The sequence below is a fragment of the Gopherus flavomarginatus genome, chromosome 4 (assembly GCF_025201925.1).
Source record: "Gopherus flavomarginatus isolate rGopFla2 chromosome 4, rGopFla2.mat.asm, whole genome shotgun sequence".
NCBI lineage: Eukaryota > Metazoa > Chordata > Testudines > Testudinidae > Gopherus > Gopherus flavomarginatus.
Window position 1 is genome coordinate 170,878,751 of NC_066620.1, and position 20,036 is coordinate 170,898,786.

The following is a 20,036-nucleotide window of genomic DNA, read 5'->3' on the forward strand; positions in this document are numbered from 1 at the left end:
ATGCGTCTGCAAAATATGTTTCATTATATGTTTAAATATATCCTGTATATTATATAATATTACACTCTTATACTGTTTATAGATTATAATCCCATTAGATTATATTGCATGCCTACTGATGTTCTGTTCACTGGATAATAAATTCTATATTAGAGTTCAGAAAACAGTTTGTTTTAAACCCATTTTCACTAATTTACAACTTCCTAATCTTATGGAGAAAAATCCTTTGGATTTGAAATTTTTCATGCTTGGTGCAGCTGAAAGATTCTGGGGGTGGGTGGGTGGGTGAATAAACTTTAAGAAAGTTCTGTTCAGCTGTTTTTGAATTTTGTGTCTGCAAAACAAAATTCTCACTGTTAAAAAAAATAGCTACTTTTTTCATATAGGTAAGTATAAAACAAAAAGGTCTGACTTTGGAAACATTAAGTTTCCAGCAACAGCATTATCTTGGCCATGTTCCTTGTCCTTTATATTTGATCATATGCATTGAGCATGAAGAGAAGTATATCAAACTGCATGTTTAGAGTTAAAAGAAAAATAGTAGTTCTCTATTTGCAACCTTTATTTTGCATATCCTGGCCTAATTGTGCAACCTTATGCTTGCATTAATATTTTGTTGCATTTAATAAGTAGATGTGTATAATATATATGCATACATAGTATACACTTATCTATGTCTGTCCTTTTGAATATAGGTATGTATCTTGTGCATTGGGATGCCCGTATGAAGGAAACATCATACCAGCTAAAGTGGTAGAAGTAAGAATGCATCTGTCTTTCATATGTTTTAAACACGGTCAAATTATTTTCTCTGTTTAATCCTTGAAGAGTCAATAATGAATCAAAGTCAATGTAAAAGGAACACAAAAACCAAACAAACTCTAGACTTGAGTGAATAATTTTGCTGAGCACTATCCACTTAGATGTAAAGAAAATAATGTGCTTTGGTGGTAATCCATCACAAAGCAAAAAATGAGGAGTTATTTCCTTCAAACAGAAAGGCAAGGAAATACGTTGGAAAATAGACTCAAACGCATGTGAGAATAGACCGTGTTGCATGAGATTATTTCCAGCATGATCCCCTGTAAGCAGCAGCTGCTGTTAAATTCACTCTGTGCCGACACTAGTTTGCTGCTCCCCTACAGTCAAACTTGCCATTGAATCGTGGTCCTCTGGGCATACAGCACCCAAGTGCTGGCATCAGCAGTAACTGCACTAGTTGAGAGAATAGACCAGGGACACACTCACAAAATATTTCCTACTACAAAGCTATTGGGGGGCATAAGTGCATAAGGAAGGGGAGACAGATGAACATGGTTAAAAGAGGCTGCCTTCCCAAGTAGATAAAGAGACAAGGGGCAAAGCCGACAGGAAAATAAGGCCTGGTCTGCACTACACGGTTAGGTCGACATAAGCTGCCTTGCCTTGACTTAGCTGTGGAAGTGTCTTCACTGAAATTTGACTCCCGCTGGCTAAGTACCTCTCTATGCTGATGTAGTAGCACCACCTTCCCGAGTAGACCGTGTAGAGTCACGGTCGAAGTAATTAGATCAACACAGTGTCAGTGTAGACACTGCGTTGCTTACCGTTGACTTGCTGGCCCCTGGAGCCATCTCTTGCTCCACACTGATAATACAATTGATAAAGATGCTCCTGGTGAGGACATGCACTGCTGACAGGAGCAAAGCAGGCGCACACACACACACAAGCAATTTAATAATTGTGGTGGCTGTATCCTGACATAAGTTAGGTTGGCATAATTTTGTAGTGTAGACATGGCCTAAGAAACAGCTGGATAGACCTCCTGTGAGGCAGAGAGAGAGAGAACTGTGGAGATGAGAGGGGAAAGAGAAATCAAGAGGCACAATAAAACAGGGGTAACAGCTGTAAAGATTATCATTGTGGGGAAAGACACATCACACTCTTGGCTTTTGGCAATTCTCCCGTTTTTTGCCCAATTGCTTCTGCAGCCAGTCAACATTTGTATTCAGTGTGGGGAGCTTGCAAGCTTGCTCCACATCTTCTCTGAGTCAGCTGGTGCTTGTGATAATGCTCCCACAGCAGCCACACACTTATGCTCTCTGGAAAATTTGCTAGATTGGAAGGTATTCAGTATTTCTGAATTAACTGGTTTTAATATGAAGTGAAAGTTAAGTGGCACAGCTTTAGATATAGTGATGATGACAGATTCAGCTGTGCTGTAATGAATTGCTTGTTGCAGACATTTCCCCAACAGGCTTCTTTCAGCGTGTTGCTTATTTTAAGGACTACTTACCTTACTTGCACAAAACTAGTCCCTTACAGTGTTACAGTAGGAGTGCTCTTTAATGGCCCAATCCCGTAAACCTTTAATTGTATAAGTATTGGATACTGTACCTTAATCTCATTCAATGTCTTCTTCAACAGCCATTCACCAATGAGCACATTGTGAGTGATCAAAATAAAGGAGCATCTTAAAGTAACTAATTTAGGCTCTGATTCAGCACATATGTCAATAGAAGCATGTGAGTAACCTGGGTGGGTGGCACACAGGCACATCTGCTTATGTAATTTGCTGGGTCAGAGCTGTCACAGTTACAGGGCTAAATGCTCATCTCATACTTCCTGATCTCTTTGAGCACACCCCCTCTCAGGCCTCAGCCCTCAGGACATCACTTTTCTCAGGATGGAGTGTCACTATTCTCCCATTTTCAGAATGGGCCATGGATTAATCTTTTGTGTTTCAACATGATTTATCTCAGGAGATATGACTTTATGTCCTTACCCTGCAATTCTGTTCCCTAGAGGAGCAATAACAGCAAAATATTATTCATCAGAATAAAAGCATTTCAGATTTTAAAATAGTAAAATAGACAAAACGCATGTCTAGCTTACCAGATTTCTAACCATCTCCTAGTCATAGTCTGTTTCCTTAATTCACAAGAGATTTCTCTCTCCTTCTGGGTAAGGGCTACTTACGTGAGTAAGTGTTTACAGGATTGGGCCATCAATTCATGTTTCAGTCCACCTTTAGCACCAAGTCACTATTTGGAGTGGGATAGCCTCGTAAAATAGTATGAGTAGCATAGAAAAAGGTTTTACTTTGATAATGTTAATGAAGTTGCTCCTCTTGAAGTTAAAACGCCCCACACTGCTAACATACTGACTTGGTAATTCCTGAACTCCTGGAATTTTGGAGAACGTAATTCTTCAGCCTTGTCCTAGAATATTAGGATGCAATAGTTGTATGACAGTGTGAGAGTACTTGCCTACTCATCTTTCCAATCCATGAGGTTTCCTTGTAGTTATAAGAAAAAAATTGTGTTTTTTTTTCAAAACTTAATTTAAGAATTTAACTTTTGATCATAGCAAGGTAATAGCGTTAAAGTCCAGAAGGGACCATCATATCAACTAGTCTGACCTCCTGTATATCCCAGACCACGAACACCATCTAGCATCCACACACACCATTCAGCAACCAAAATTAGACCAAAATATTACAGGCCAAAGGAGCCTAACCTATCATGTGCCAAAGGCAGAAAATAGGAGGGACTGAGATGCACCAGTGCCTGAGATCCTGCATGGCAGAGAATTAAGTGAGATTACCTGATTAACCCAGCAAGTGACCTGCACCCGACACTGCAGAGGAAGGTGAAAAACACCCAGTCACTGCCAATCTGACATAGGGGAAAATTCCTTCCCAGCCACACATACAGTTAGACCTTGAGCCTGTGAGGAAGAATCAAACAGCTGAGCATGTGAGGGAGAGAGAATGCTGCGTGCCACCTCAGAGCATTGGCCAGCCCCGTCCAGTGTCGCATCTCCACCTGTTTCCATCTTTGATGCTTCAGAGAAAGGAGACCCAAATATATAAATAAAAACTAGAATACAGTTCGGGGAAAAATCCCTTCCTGATTCCTCCAGGTGGCCTGCTGAAGCCTTGAAGCATGAGCTTTGGGAATATCAGACATAAACCAGAAGGGACTGCCAGGGCTGCCGACCCGTGTCCTGCCCCCATCATCACAAGAAACCTCCTCATATTATCCCACTCCTAAATTTGCCCAGCTCTCTTAAAACAAATTGTTTTTTGCCCCCACAACTCCTATTGGGAGGCTCTTCCAGAACCTCACCTCGATAGTTAGAAAGGTGTGTGAGGGCACTCAGTTGATGGGGAAAGGAGCAGGAGCAGAGCAGAGCAGAATTTTTCCTCCTTCTACCTGACCCTTTAGAGCTCTCTCTTTAGGAGGAAGGGGGACCCAAAGAACCAGCAGTTGATGGACGGGAGGTGATTTCCAGCAGCTTGTAGGGGAAGCGAGGGATAGAGATGCCTCTGCTCTTTTTGTCATCCTGAAACTGCACCTCCAGACAATATCTTCAGCAGATAATGAAAAGGGGGGTCTAGAAAAAAAGATGCAATCTAATATTATAAACTCATGTTGAAAAAAAAAACCTGAGGTTTATGGGCAGAAATCCTCACAGAGTAACAGTACCTTTCTTGCAGCTATGGTCTATTCAGGCACCTGCAGTGTGTTTGATGTATAGATGTGCAGCAAGACATGGGCCTTCCTTACACCCAGGTGCTTACAATCTAATGAATGTCCTATTTTATTTTATTTTATTTTATATAAGTGTGTGAGAAATGTATTTTGATTTGAACGTGGATCTTGGATCTGAAAGCAAGAATGGTTTTACTACATTTGCCATAGTCATAGTGCTCATATCCGCCTTACAAGCTTTGAACAGAACAATTCAATCCACTTGAGTCCTTTTTCATCTGTTCTTTGAATTAAGCAAATAACAGCATTGCTCCAGTACTTCCGGGACTGGTGGCAAAGCACTTTGTCAACCTCCTCCAACATATATATAGCAATCCCGCTGATGATGTCCTGGAATTGCTTTAACAGTACACGGTGCAGTACAAATGAAACTACCTTGCAAAGCAGTGTATTTTTAGTTCTGTAATAGTAGATTTGCGGACTGGGATTCTGTCTCTGCAGGGTGTCCTTTTCAGTATGTTTGATGCACAGGTGGGAATGCTGTAAGGAATAAACTTGTTCAGCATTAGGCATAAAAGAACCTTGTAGACTTTTAATTGTGTTACAGTTTTGAACTTTTGACACTACAATTTTTTTATTAGTGTCCAGTTTCCTAAAAATCAACCAATCTAGGGACTAAAGTTCCTTTGGTTTTCATTAGACCTTTGATTTTCAAGGAAAGAAGAATCAGGCCTCCTGTTTACCAAAACCTAAAGACAAGTCTTTACTGAAAATATACACAGGGAAGACAGACCAGCTGGAGAATCCCCAGGTGTGGCTGTCCCTAAGGGGGTGTGGGGCCCAGGACATAGGCATCAAGTTTCTACCTGTGTGTGGGGGGGGGATGCTCCCCCTGGCTCCTCCCAAACCCTGCCCCCACTCCACCCCTTCTCCCAAGGTGCCACCCCCCATCCTGCCTCTTCCCACTCCCGCCCTGCCCCTGCCACTGCCCCTTCTTGGCCCAATTCCACCCCCTCCCCTGAGTGCACTGTGCTTTTGCTCCTCTTCCCTCCCCCTCAGCGCCTCCAGGCTCAGCAAAACAGCTGATCAGTGGTAGGAGGTGGGAGGGAGGGGGAAGTGCTGATCGGCAGGGCCTGCCGACGGGCAGGACACACAGGGGGAGGAGGAGGTTGGTGCGGGGGGCTTCTCCTCCTCCTCATCCTCCCCACCTGCCCCCTCGCCTCAGCTCCCCACTCACCTCCTCATGAAGTACGGGGGGCCCCAAAGCACAGGGCCCGGGGCGGTCGTCCTGATTTGCTGTACCTTAGGGGCAGCTCTGTCCCCAAGGAAGTGGGTAACTTTGGGGAAGGGTTGAGGGAGGTTAATCCATAAACATAAAAAAATCTTGATTCTTTTGGGTGTAATGGGAGAATGATGGAGAGTGTTGTGACTTGATGAATTTTGCTTGGGAGATTATTCCATGCATGGGGGCAGGATATGAAGAGGAGAGGAACAGTGTGTTTTACTTAGATGGCAATCATTTTTTACTGTATATTCTAAGTATTATTTTTTGCTCTGGTTACATCTCATTATTTTAGAATGCTTTTCTGTTTTCTAATCAGGTGTCTAAACAGCTGTATAGCATGGGCTGCTATGAGATCTCTCTGGGGGACACAATTGGTGTGGGGACCCCCGGTAGCATGAAGAGAATGTTGGAAGCTGTTATGAAGGAAATCCCAGTGAGTGCTCTTGCTGTTCACTGCCATGACACGTATGGCCAGGCTTTAGCCAATATCCTCACAGCCATGCAGGTAATTCAGATTCTCTCTTTACAGATATTTTCAGTAATGATTGCACTTTAATTCATTTGCTAAATGTCTACGAAGTGCCAGTTACTTTCTGCATTTTCTATAGTAATTACTATTTTTGCACATGCTAAGGGTACCTTATAATCCTGATTGTGTCATTTCATAAACCAGTAGAGACACAAGGTGGGTGAGGTGATATCTTTTATTGGATCAACTTCTGTTGGTGAAAGAGACAAGCTTTTGAGCCACAGAGAGCTCTTCTTCAGGTCTGGGAAAGGTCCTCTGAGCATCACAGCTAAATGCAAGGTGGAACAGATTGTTTAGCATAAGTTGTTAGCACATATTAAAACCTGAATGACCATTCAAGGTAGAGTGGCCTTTTAGCACCTGTGCAGTCATAGGACAAAAAGTAGGGAGGTTAGTGGGTTACAGATTGTTGTAATAAATTAAATCCAGTGTTTCTGTTTTGTCTATAATTTTTTAGTGTCTAGCATAATTCCTACTGGGAGGCTGTTCCAGACCTGGATTTATAGTTTATTACAACAATTATCCCTTAGAATATGTGCTAACTACTAATGTTAAACAACCTGTTCCACCTTGCACTTAGCTGTGATGCTTGAAGGACCTTTCCCAGGCCTGAAGAAGAGTTCAGTGTGCGTCAGAAGTTTCTCTCTCACCAACAGAAGTTGGTCCAGTCAAAGATATCACCTCACCCACCTTGTCTCTTTAATATCCTGGGACTGACATGGCTACAACTACACTGCATATTTCATAAGCCATTATCAGTTATATATCCATATTCACTTAATGTCTTCAATGCTACACAATAAACACACCAAGACACAGTCATGGTGATACTGTGTGGCTTTGGTTTTAGTGGAAAACAAGAATATAAATTAAATATTAGTGAGCCCTCAGGTACCACTTTGTTGGAAGCATGCTGTATGTCCATAGGTTACCAAAGTGACTGACTGTCTAGCACCATCTAATTTAGAAAGTGCCTAAATATCAAATAAAATGATGCACAATTACTCCTTAGGTTAGTGGATTTTGAGTTTTCACACCAGCCATAACAACATATTTTGAACTGCTCAGATGGCATTAACCTAAGGCTTATTGGTTATCTGTTCCACACACGTAGTAAATATTTTGGATTATTCTTCCACTGTTAACATGGCTTTGGTGTTCTCTTTCTTTTACCTATTTATGTACATGGAGATGGTAAAACAAATTAAATCAAACACCTTTCTAACATGTTTAGTTCCCTTTCAAATGTGATTTTAGTTGGCAAAAAGACTTGTTTTTTAAAGAATTGTTCCCTTTCTATACTAATAATTTTGGATAATATATATATTGACTTTATAGTTAAGACTTCAAAAACCTTCGTCGTCTTTCAAATCTCTTCTTAAAATTCACTGCTTTTATGATGCTACAAAACACTCAAAGTGACTAGGCAGCTGATGTATTAAAACTGCTACTTAATGACCAAATTTGTTTCACTGTTACCTGGTCCTCCATACCCACCTTTGTTTGTTTTCTCTTTTGGTTGTCTTTTGTCATATGCTAAAATAATAATTTCTTTGCAGTAGGGATTGTCTTTTTTTGATGTGTGTAGTGTGCCCAGCATCACAGATCCTGATCTCTGATTGGGGTTTCTTGGTTCTACCATGATACAAATAGTAAAAAAAAAAAAAAAAAAAAAAAAAAAAAAGAAGTGAAAACAGATTGTCTCCCTGATCTTTGGTACTAAATATATTTGTACCTAATTAGTAGTTGGATAACTTTAGTGATTAAAAACACATATAATTTCATTTTGAAAGACACTATATAGTACATATTTTTCCTGGTGTACAAAAGATAGTGCTTTGGGATATTATGTGGGTGGCTGCTGTTTAATTCCTGATCTTGTCACTGGATAAAATAAATGCAGTCACCACCTTGCAGCTGTACAGATATTGACACATTATTTTGTATACACCAGATTGCAGTTCCTGTTTGTAATAGAACCTAATTCTGCAGTTCTGGGTACAGTTTTCTTCCAAATTTATTTATTTATTTTTCATATACTTATCTGGAAGAGTTTTTGCTTGTGGGAAGCAGCTCAGATCAAACATTTGTCTTTCAGACAAGTGAGTGGTCAAGGCATTTTTTAGGTGAGTTCTAGTTTGGAAAGGCAGTGTTAAAGACCAAATTTTGTACACTCATCCCTTCTGCAGAAGTTCACTGCAGATGCCAACGTAAGAGGCAGGTCTTATAGTGCTAGGAGATAAGGTGTGTGGCTTCTGCTGTAGCACTACTTACATGGAAGAATGGTTGCATTGGCTAGTGGCTCCTTCATCCCCACCATCCCATAAATCCGCCACCACAAATGCTTCTTCCATGCTAATTTGCATATACGCCATGGTAGCTCAGTTCTGTGGTGTGGCCCACTGTCTAGGTTCTCCATGGGTTGTGATTCCCTGTGCCTTTTCTCTTCACTTGAATCTGTTCTGCTGCCTTTCAGACCAGATGTGCCCACAGGGGAGTGGAGACCTAGATCTGGGCCTGTGTGACATATTGGCCTCTCTGTGAAGTACAGTGTGGGTGTAGTATTATGTAATGAAATTAATTAGAAAAAAAAACTGTTGAGCAGCAAATTCCACTCCTCCTGAGCTACTGCAAACTAAAACCCCAGACTAAGAGCTATTGTATTTCCTAAAAACCAATAAATGACGGCAGGAAAGCCACAGATCACTCTACACTAATTTAGTCAGTGCTTGGATGTGATATCTCTTGGGGTACCTCATACGTGGGGCAGGAAGAGGTGTTGGTGATTTCAGAAGTAATTTTTTGTACTGATGGCATTGTGTCATGCAAGTTTATACAATTCCAGGACATTTTCATTTGGTTGGGGCTGATCCAAAATACTATAGGACTAACAGAATGACTGTGCATAAGAATTTAGTGGGGAAGTAGCTTTGCTATTTAAGTAGTGGGTTTTATGTGTGTTAATTTAACAAAAGGGTAGGTAGTGATACATAACAGAAATTAGCCAACCTTTAAATGGTAAGTATTTTTTTAAGTTGTTGAGGGGAATAATAAAAATGAAAAGCATTGACTAGAAAGATGATTTTTCTTTTTTTAGGAGATTTTTCTGTATAAATGTAAAGGACATATTGCTTCATATTTCAAAAGAATAAATAAAAAATTTTAAATAGACTGTTGACTGACCAGCTGAAACTTGGCTGAAGGAGCAAACTAAAATATCAGAATATAGAATGTATAGAAGTGACAAACTCAGCAAGACTATATGGGGTATGGCTACTTGGTTAGGCAAATACAATATTTTTGAGTAAAATTGTGTATGTAGGCTGGATAATGTGACAAAGAGAAAATTTAGCTGAAAGAAACAGTGAAACATATTTATAGGAAACTATCAACCTCTAAGGGAGAATAAAAAGATCAGGAAACTTCCGTGTAGGAGAGGTCCAGTAATGTTAGAACACTGATTGCTGATGATTTTAGTTACCTTGAAATTGACTTGCATAGGATTTGGAGAACACTAAGACAGGGAGTGTGGTTTTTATACACATAGCATAGTACTGTAAACTCTTAAATAAACTTAAGGGTAAATAAGTAAACACTTTTCAGCGTATTGGAAATGAATATGTTGAGTGTGGGGAAATACTAAATGCGTGATTTACGCATTAATAATGTGAACTAAATAGGCATTTGGTCCTGTAAATTCACACTTGGGTCAATAATGAATGGCTGCATGAGTTAATCTTGTTAACACCAGTTTGAGTATGTTTAAAAATAAAACTGTAGTTACTCATTTTCAAATAACTAATATTGATAAATGTGTGCCTCTGCTGAAGATGAGTGAAAGAAGCAGCCAAAACAACAAAAAAGAGGTAGACCTAAAACCGTTGAATTTTGATGGAATGTGGAACAAAGGGAAGATAATTTTTTTGCAAGGAAATATAGAACAGAAAACCCATTTGTGCAAGGCTGGTATTCTGCACTGTAAGCTGCAGACTTGTATCCCTGCACGTGGTTGTGTACAAAGCTGCATGAGCCATGCTAGTAGATCTGAATGCATGATTACAGTTAGTGGGGCTTTAGCCCATCCACCTCTACTCCTCCCCACTAACAGTAATATGTAGGATTGGCCAAATTCAATTGTTACTTTTTTATAATTGATGGACAATTTCAATGTCTATTTTAAGCATTTATTATCTATTGATTTTTTAAAAAATATTCACAATTGTGCAAAATCATGGGTTTTAAGCATTTAAGCATTATTTTTATCTATTTAAATTTTTGCACTTGTGGGAAATTTGGGGAGGCTAAATAGTGGGGGGCTAAGAAAATATCAATTTAATGACAGTAGGTGTTAAGATTCAACATAATATGTAAAAATATAAATAAGTAAATACTTTAAATCAAACTCTAAGTTCTCAAGAAACATTCTTCTTTCTTTGCCTATCTGTAATTTTTTTATCGTCCTCAATGGAAATATTGTGTGTGTGTGTGTGTGTGTGTGTGTGTGTGTGTGTGTGTGTGTGTGTGTGGTGAAATTGACCTCTCATGACATTTACCAATAAAAATCTAATCCTTCCAAGTTTCTCTATGTATATATGTGGGACTCACAACTATAATTTCTCTTTATCTTTTCTTGTATTTTGCATTTGTAAATTGATGGTTTGTGTTTTTAATGAATTGCATATGTGAGCTCAGAAATTTATCCTCTTAAATCTATTTTTAAAAATGCCATATATTTTTTTAAAAGTAGACCTTTATGAAACTTGCAGTTATCCTAGGTTCATGTGAACACTTTCTTTAGTTTTAGTTTTCATAAGTTTCACACTTCCTGGATTTTTTTTCCCCTCTGAGTTTCAGTTTCAGATACACAATTTATGGTAAAGCCAGCAGGTTTTTCCTGGTTTTGTATTAAAATCATGCAAACCACAAATTTTGCATTATTTCAATGCAAAACTTTACATAGTCTCTGTAAACTTTGTCTATGTTTGCTTGAAAGGGTTCATGACCCAAAGTGAAATCTTTCAAACCAGGTAAGTTTGTTTTTAAACATCTAAAAACGTCTGGGAAAATACGGACATATGGTAACCCGAAGTCCAAAGTCCTGGGGCTGGCGGCGCTTCCTGGGGCAGCTCCTGGTGCCTGCCCACCGGCAGGAGCCTGCAGTGTGGGCTGCCCCTAGGCACAAAGGTGGAGAAGGTCTCTGTGTGCTGCACTGGCTCCCTCCTGCTCAATCAAAGCTGCAGGGACGTGGCTTGCAGGCACTGGCAGTGGGCAGAGAACTCTCCGCTCCGCCCCCCCCCCCGCCACGACCCTACCCGACCCGACCCTAGGAGCCAGAGGGACCTGCTGGATGGTTCCTGGGAGCTGCCCCACGTAAGCACTGCCAGGACTCCCCACCTCGCCCCCCCCAGCAGGTTCCTCTGGCTCTTAGGGTCGGGTCAGGGGGAGCACAGGGCTCTCTGCATGCTGCCGGTGCCTGCAAGCCCCACTCTGTGGCTCTGGCAGCTCCCACTGGCACTTTTTCCAGCCAGTGGGAGCCACAGATCTCGCGCTTGTGGTCGGCGCAGCACCTGGAGATGGGTGGGCAGGCGAGTGTGAGGAGGCGAGAAGTGGCAAGCCAGCAGCAGGCAGGGGTTCTCGAGGCGGGCATGGGGGTTTCTGGCAGGGAAGTGAGGAGGTGGGAGGAGACAAGCAGTGGGTGGGGGACTGAGGAGGGATGCAGCAAGGCAGCGGCGGGCCAGGGAGTGAGGAGGGGTGTGGTGTTGGGGCCAAGCGGGGGGGGGGGGCCAGGACCTGGAGCAGAGTGGTGGTGGAACGTGGGAAGAGAGAGGGTTGTCTGTGAGCAGGGCCGACACCTCCTGTAGAGTGTCTTCTTTTTTGAATGTTCAAATATGGTAACCCTATTCAGAAGCGGGAAACTTTTTGGCCCGAGGGTTGTTAAACTGTATGGAGGGCCGAGTAGGGAAGGCTGTGCCTCCCCAAACAGCCTGACCCCCACCCGCTATCCACTCCCTCCCACTTCCCTCCCCCTAACGGCCCCCCTCAGAACTCCCAACTCATCCAACTCCCCCTGCTTCTTGTCCCCTAACTGCCCCCTCCTGGGACCCCCACCCCTAACTGCCCCCCGGAACCCCAACACCTATCCAACCTCCCCTGCTTCCTGTCCCCTCACTGCCCCGACCTCTATCCACACCCCAACCCTCTGACAGGCCCCCTGGGACCCCATGCTTATCCAACCCCCCCCTGTCCCCTGTCCCCTGACTGTCCCCCCCCCCGAAAACTTCTGCCCCATCCAACCTCTCCCTGTCCCCTGACTGCCCCCCGGGATTCCCTGCCCCTTATCCAACCTCCTGGCCCAAGCCTCGGCCCGCTTATCATGCCGCTCATAGCAGCAAGTCAGGTAGCCAAGCCACCTGGCCAGAGCTAGACACACTGCCATTCTGCTTCGCAGGAGCGTGCTGCTCCGCCACCCAGAGCGCTGCCTGCACAGCAGCATGGCTGCGGGGGAGGGTAGACAACAGGGGAGGGGCTGGGAGCTAGCTTCCCTGTCCGGGAGCTCAGGAGCCGGGCAGGGTGGTGCCACAGGCTGCACTATGGCTCGCGGGCTGTAGTTTGCCCACCTCTGCACTAAATATGCAAAATACAGAGTAAAATTAAAAGTTTTGGTCCCAGTTACCAGAGTCATCCATGGAACTGTCCCAATTTGCTTGAGGGACTGCATCACCCTGTGTGATTATGACATCCCACAACAGCTATTTGTTCAGAACATAAAAGAAAATGAAACACTGGCACTGGGATGGATTCAAAAGTGGAAGTGAATTCAAAATGTTTATCGTTAATGGAGAGCTAACCCCCCAAAATATCAGGGGGGGTTTGTGGTCCAGTATGGTGTTAAATGGCCTCCATGTCAAATAACTAATATTCAGGTTTGGCCTTCTTCAGCCCTGGGATTCAGTCCACCTCTAATCGTCTCCCTCTCCCTCTGTATCTGAAGGGGGTGGGGTCTGGAGTGAGGGTGAGGGTAAACATGAAGGATAAATTCTGCAAAGACTTAAATTCTCTCCTTCCTTCAGGCTGATGGGGCCCAGCAGTCATCTACTAGCTCTCATGTTCACCTCCAGGAGATGCCCACCCGAGCCTCTCATCTGCACTGGACACTAGGCACACGTTGCAATGAAATTACAAACTCACTTAAATTTACAGGTTTAATAAACTGTCTTTACTCCTTATTAACCTTAAACTGGACCTCCAGGATGTTGTAAGGAAGCCGAAAAATGTCAGTCTTGCTCAGAAGGAAAAATGTTCCTGATCCCCAAAACGGGCAATCAGAGAGTCCTCGAGAGGGCTGAGGGCAATGTTTCTCACAATGCTGTAGGGGGAAAGAAGTTTTTGTAGGTTAGTGGCTGCCTATATTCCTGTTTGAATTATAAACTTAATCCTGGAATTAGGCAGCCTGAAACCTTGCATAGGCATCTTTTTAAATTATTAAATGTTAAAAAGCAAAAGTAACTAGAGTAGGTTTAGTGAAACTATTGGCATTATATTACACATAGGTTTGTACACCAGCAGGGAGGCATTATGCCCAACGCATGAGGCACAAGTAGTCGTAAGAGCTGGCTTCTATTTCTGGCTCTGCCACTGACTTGCTGTGTGGCCATAGGGAAATTACTTCTCCGTTTCCTCCTGTGTAAAATAGTTGATACTCATCTTCCCTTGTAAAATGCCATTAAATCTATGGATGGAGAGCGCTGTAGATGTGCAAATTATTATTATTAGTGCGGTACTGATTCAAAGGCTATCTTCAATGCATAATGTGGAAACTATAGGGAAAAACTTTTCTGAAACTTGAGGGGGTTGTTTTTTGAATTAATGTAATTTTATGATGAAAAGAGGAAAGAATGAGAGGAGGAAAGGCAATAAAAACAACAGAACTATTAAGTTGTGTAAACATGCCAAGTGACCTAATTATCATCATTCTTGCCCTCTTTTCCTCTCCACATTCTTGTTTGTTTCTGACCTTCGCCAGTGTTGTGTTGAATGTAAGTTGTACAATTTTGTGGGGAGGGTATCTTGTTTTGTAAAGCATCTAGCACAGTGTAGGGTGCTTGAAAAAATGCAATAGTATACCTGCTTTGGGAAAATAAGTATAGCAGATGGACAGGTTTTAATAGACAGTATCACAATTCCACGTTGTTCAGTAAACTGCTATTTAAAAAGGAAAAGCACAGCTTGAGTAAGAATAGCCAATATGGGATTCAGGAAGGGATGGTCATGCTTCACTATTTCACTGGAATTCTTTGAGATGGTTACTGCCAAAGCAGCAAAGGATATGTAGTGGCCATCGTCTGCTTTGATTTTTCAGAAAACAGTTTACAGTGTTCTTTACTGGAAGTCAATGTTAAGGCGTGGAAACATGTAATAAGTGGAAAGTTGGCTAAATGGCAGGAAACAAATGGGAGCTGTAAAATGGAATTTTTTCAAACTGAAAAGAACATACCAGCAGGGTAGTGGAGGGCTCCGTCTGTGGATCCCAGGTTTTATTACTTAAACAAATGACTTACAGTACCATTGATGCTGGTATGGAGGGCAAGTTTTCCAATTTTTTAGCTATTAAACTGTGGATAATCATAATGAGAAATGAGAGAGTTGGACACTTCATTACATAGACGGTTAATATTCTTCAGTATGCCAAATAAAATCAATTTTGGAGCAAAAACATAAGAATAAGAACATATGCCATTTTAGGATCAGTAAAAGACCACTCAGTCCACATGCTTGTCATTTAAAAATTGTATCTCACCCCCACCTTTCTGCTTTTTAGCTTTCTTCTCCAGGAAATGATCTAGCATAGGTGCCTTATAAGGCCCAGCCTAAATTTGAAATTGCCTTTACGAATCAGCTTAAAAAAGATAAAGCTTATGAACACGGACTATGCCTTTACATTTTCGCTAGCAGACTGAAGAGGTAATTAGCAAGATAACAGCATTTCTCAGAGAACATGAGGGAAACAACTTTTTTTCCTACTTTGCAGCAACAATTATATAAGAAGCTAGGAGTTTATGTGGTTTAGAAACTTGAGCTGAAATCAATAAGTAACATGAGATTGGGAAAGCATCCTTGAGGTTTCTTAACACCAGCAGTTAACTAAGCAAAGAAGAGTAAGACTATATCCAGTGAAAGTGGAAATTGAGAGGAAAACAGACAAGACAGGTGAGTAATGGCAGGTGAACTGTGAAATGAAGAGAAGGCTCCAGATCATAAGGTTCCAATGAAGAAAACCAAAAAGAGGGGGTGGAGTGCAGGAAACCGGAAACCAGAAAACCACTGGTACCAGGAGGCCTAGTAATATCTAACCAGGCAGCTACTTTTGTGGAAAAAGTCCACACTAAAGCAACGAGCAAAGCAGACTTAATTATGGAAAAGATTGGGAAATATGGAATATATAAGTATATTCACATAGTAGAGATGTTTGCAACCTTTCCCCTGCTATTTGTGTCTTGTTCTTTTTTGTAGGAACTACTTTTTAAAATGGAAGAATATGTTGCCACAAAACTCTGTAAAGAAAGGGAAAGAGCCTTTCACTTGTTTGTTTGTTTGTTTTTAAATAAAATTTGTGATTATAGCAGTAATCCACTGCAGGTATGTATTAGTAGGCAATTGGTGCCCTTCTCAAGTGGTCAAAGCCTTTGGCCCCTGTGCTTCAGAGCATACCAATAACCTTCTAATACACACATCCATTGCTTATTGCTATAAGCACAAACTTATCCCTAAAACTAATTATGTAGATTCAGAGAGGTTAAATTGTGAGCTCTTCAGGGCAAGGTTGTTTATTTGTATTAAAGTAGCCTCCAGAGGTCTAAACTGAAACTGAAGCCCTATTGTACATACACATAGCAAGATGTAACCCCTTCCCCCATCCCAATCCCAAAGAACATACAATCTAAATAACATGCTTCTGGTTCAGTGCCCAGCACCTTGTTAGCACTTAAAAAGTAATAACAAGACCTTTTTCTTCCACCACCACCCACAGTTTAATGATTGTGTCTCAGAAGTTTGGAGCCCTGGCAGTTACTGAGCCAACAGACCTGCTGACTAGATCGGTTTCAGTGTACTATTCAGACAAAAGGATTCTGCAGCCATTATGGATTATCCTGATCTTCAAATTCCCCTCACTAGACTTTACTTTGAGCTGTAGGTGGAACTGCAACTCTCTTTGGCTTAAGTTCAAACCTCAACTGTTTGTCTCAGTAGTTTTTCTCATTCTAATATATGAGAGAGTGACACACACAGAATGCACCCAGGAGAATTACAGTGGCAACTGGGAGGTCAAATCTGTAGTGTTTAGGGGATTTAAAGGCTACAGTTCAAATACCTCCCTGCTGTAATTTCACTGAAGTCAACAGATTTACACAAAGGATGAATTTCGCTCTTTCTCTCTTCATTTTCTCCATATCTGGTTCAATTGTTTTCTCCTGAAATAAATTTTTATTGTACCCACCCTTCTTCCATATTAAATACCTACTCTTTCCCTACTGTGAATTTCCCATGCATTAAGTGCCATCAAGTAGGATGTCTCACATTTTGCAAGGTCTTCTTTTCTGAATTCCAGTATTTTTGTGCAGTTGTCTGATCAGCAGCCACTTATCAGCATTTAAAACCTGATAATATGTTATACTCCAACTTCATTTCTAGTGTGTTTCCAGTTATTAGATCCAGAACACTCAGGTCATTCTGATTTAGTTGGCTTTTCAGCTAGTATGTAATTAAGCAATCTTGTACTACTTCAATTAACGTGCTTCCTTCACATGAAAAAAACATAAAGAATGAGACAATGTACGTCAAATGATGTTTAGCTCCCAGGCAGGTTCTCTTCTGCTACATCCTTTTTTGAGATACAGATCTGGGCAGCTAGCTAGTGAAAGGAACAGAAACGATGGACTCGCAGGATTATCAGAGGACAAACCTGTCGACCTTGGTCAGATCACATTCAAGATTCCTGGCTCCTTATCCCTTTTTCCTCACTCTAGCATTAGTTACATGTCTTGCGAAGTTGCTGGTGCAGCCAATGATTGCATCATTTCCATCTAACACTTTTTGGTTTCTCTGTTAGGATTCATGTGGGCCTTAAAGTTATTTATGTATGTTTTACCAGCAGGTTTTTTGCCTTTTTGAGGTCAACATGCTCCACAGAATACCACATTCTGTGCCTCTTCCTTTCTGCTGGCTACCTCCAATCTCTTTTTGCCTTATATTGCCTCCATCAACATGTAAGTGGAGTGGAGAGGATGCCAGCAACTCCACAGGGAGGTAGGGAAATCATAGTAAGCAGATGTCTTTCCCATACATTCATTCCCTCCACTCTATTTTGCATGGCACTTGTGTGAATTTTCTCTCTTCTGCTGTTGTCTTCCTAGTCACTATTTGATAGTTGTAATCCCATGTGCCCACAGCAATGGCCTTTTTAGAGACCTCCTATTATCATTTAAACTGTATCTTGTTAAACTTGACTATTTAAATGACTAAGAGTCAGTATAATCCAGTTCTGAAGTGGGCTGGGCAGTAATCCAGCTCTTTCTCTTAGGGACAGATATTCATTTTTTGGACTAGAAATTAATTACTTCCAAATGCTGAAAATGTAGAAAGCCTTTTTAAAAAGTTGTCCGGGTGCTTATAGAATCAAGTTAATTTGAAAAGTTTTCAGAATGTAACTTAATCACTTCAAAAATATTTAAAAATTAACTGTTTAGTATTTACAGAAAGTGCCAAAATTAAAAAACTGAAGTCCAATATGCACAGAATAGTTAAAGAATAGGGCATGGTAGGGTCAGCTTTTCTGCATGTCACCTTGCCATTGAGACTTACCTGATCTTGCAGAGGTGAAAGGGTCTCGACTGGCTTCTCAACTGAGATTAACAACATGGCTGATGGTATATTTGAGAACATGTAATTGGACTATTTATTTTACAACTCTTAATCAAGGGCATCTTGATTAGATTGATCAGGAAGCAGATGGTGGGGGATATTCTGTGTATTACCAAGATCCATGTATTTGTTTAATCTTGGGCTTCACTCACTTCCTGAATCAAGTGAACAAAAATGTATTGTTTCTACAGATTGTGTATATATTACACACGCATGCACGTGCACACAAATAGTTAAAAGAATATTATTCAGGTTGCAGAGTCAAATATTCAAAAGTTAGGAAATGCCAGAATTAAGGTTGCATAGTGCATTATGATTCAGTCTTTAATTTTTTAGTTTTAGTTTTAGTCTAGGGTTTGTTGGCATCCTTTCATATGCAAGAGATGGTGGGAGTTGCAGCCTATGATGTAGATGGTTTTCAATGTCTCATGTGACTGAATAGTCCAATTGGAGATTTGCATGATCTTTGGCAGTTATTGCAAATGTATGTATCTTGGTTAGGGGCTGCTTGCTTCCTACGCTCTTTTCTCTTCAAGGTGTAGGAGCCAGCTTCTGTCATGGACTTTGATACCCTGATGCAGACGATGGTGCCACTTGTTACGATCACTTGCCAAGATTTCCCATTGGTCCGGATCAATTCCAAATTCCTTCATATCTCGCTTGCATGTGTCCTTATAGCAAAGCTTGGAACATGCTGCTGTTCTTGTTCCCCATATAACATGTCCTTGGGTATGCATCCATCTTCCAACTTACTCAGATGGCCCAGCGAATGCAGTCGTCTTTGCTTGAGCAAGGCTGTCACACTGAGTAAATTTTCCCTTTGAAGAACCTTTGTAGTATTGACTTTATCTTGCCATTTGGTGTGGAGGATGCAGCGTAAATAATGTAAGTGGAAACTGTTTAACCTTTTCTCCTGATGAGTATAAATTGCCGTGTTTCCTCACCATACATGAGAGTGCTGAGGACACAAGCTTGGTACACTAGCATTTTGGTGTTGATAGTAAGCTTTGAGTTGTTCCATGCTCTTTTAGTTAGTCTGCTAAAGGTGGTGGCAGCCTTTCCAGCATGAACATTTAGTTCTTCATCCAGTGAGACGGTGGTGGTCACTGTAGAACTAAATAGCTGAACTTTTGGACTACGTCTAGCTGGTTTGCATTTAAGGTAATTGAAGGATCTTGTGGAGCCCCCTATCCAAATCAACCATTTTCTTTATGCTGTTGGTGAGAACAAATGCCTGACAGCCACTCGAAAAGCAGTCCATGAGTTCTTGTTGTAGATGTTCATTGTGGGCTATGAGGGCAATATCATCAGTGAATAGAAGTTCCCTGATTAGCACCTTTTTTACTTTGGTCTTTGACTTAAGTCGGGACAGGTTGAAGAGTTTCCCATCTGATCTTGTGTAGAGATACACTTCAGCTTTCATGTCCTTAAACACACAGTTCAAGAGTACCGGGAAGAAGATTACGAAGAGTGTAGGGGCAAGAACGCGTTCTTGCTTCACTCTTCTTTTCATCTCAGATCTGTCCGATGTTAGGGTGACCAGACGTCCTGATTTTATCGTGACTGTCCCGATATTTGCTTGTTTGTCCTGCGTCCTGACCGATGTTTGGTTCGGACACTGGACAAACAAAAAATTTTGCCCTCCGCTCCGGCACACAGGCGGAGCCCAGAGGGGTTCTCACTCCCCCCACCCCGACTCCACACCCTTCCTCCATCCCAGCCCCGCCACCTCACTGCCCCAGTGGATCCCAAGCCAGACCTGGGGAGGAGACGCCCCTGTGCAGCAGTCTGGACACACAGGCCATGGCTGGCTGGGGCCGGGAGCGCA

General features: G+C 41.7%; 1 protein-coding gene across 4 annotated transcripts in view; it reads left to right on the forward strand.

Annotated features, from left to right (window-relative positions):
* The window catches only part of HMGCLL1 (3-hydroxymethyl-3-methylglutaryl-CoA lyase like 1), a 109,590-nt gene that overhangs the window by 64,593 nt on the left and 24,961 nt on the right, over window positions 1–20,036 (forward strand). For all 4 annotated transcript variants that reach the window (XM_050950944.1, XM_050950945.1, XM_050950942.1 and 1 more), the window contains 2 exons: window positions 696–759; window positions 6,077–6,265. In XM_050950944.1, the coding sequence (XP_050806901.1) occupies window positions 696–759; window positions 6,077–6,265 (253 nt within the window). The remainder of the gene's footprint in view (window positions 1–695; window positions 760–6,076; window positions 6,266–20,036) is intronic.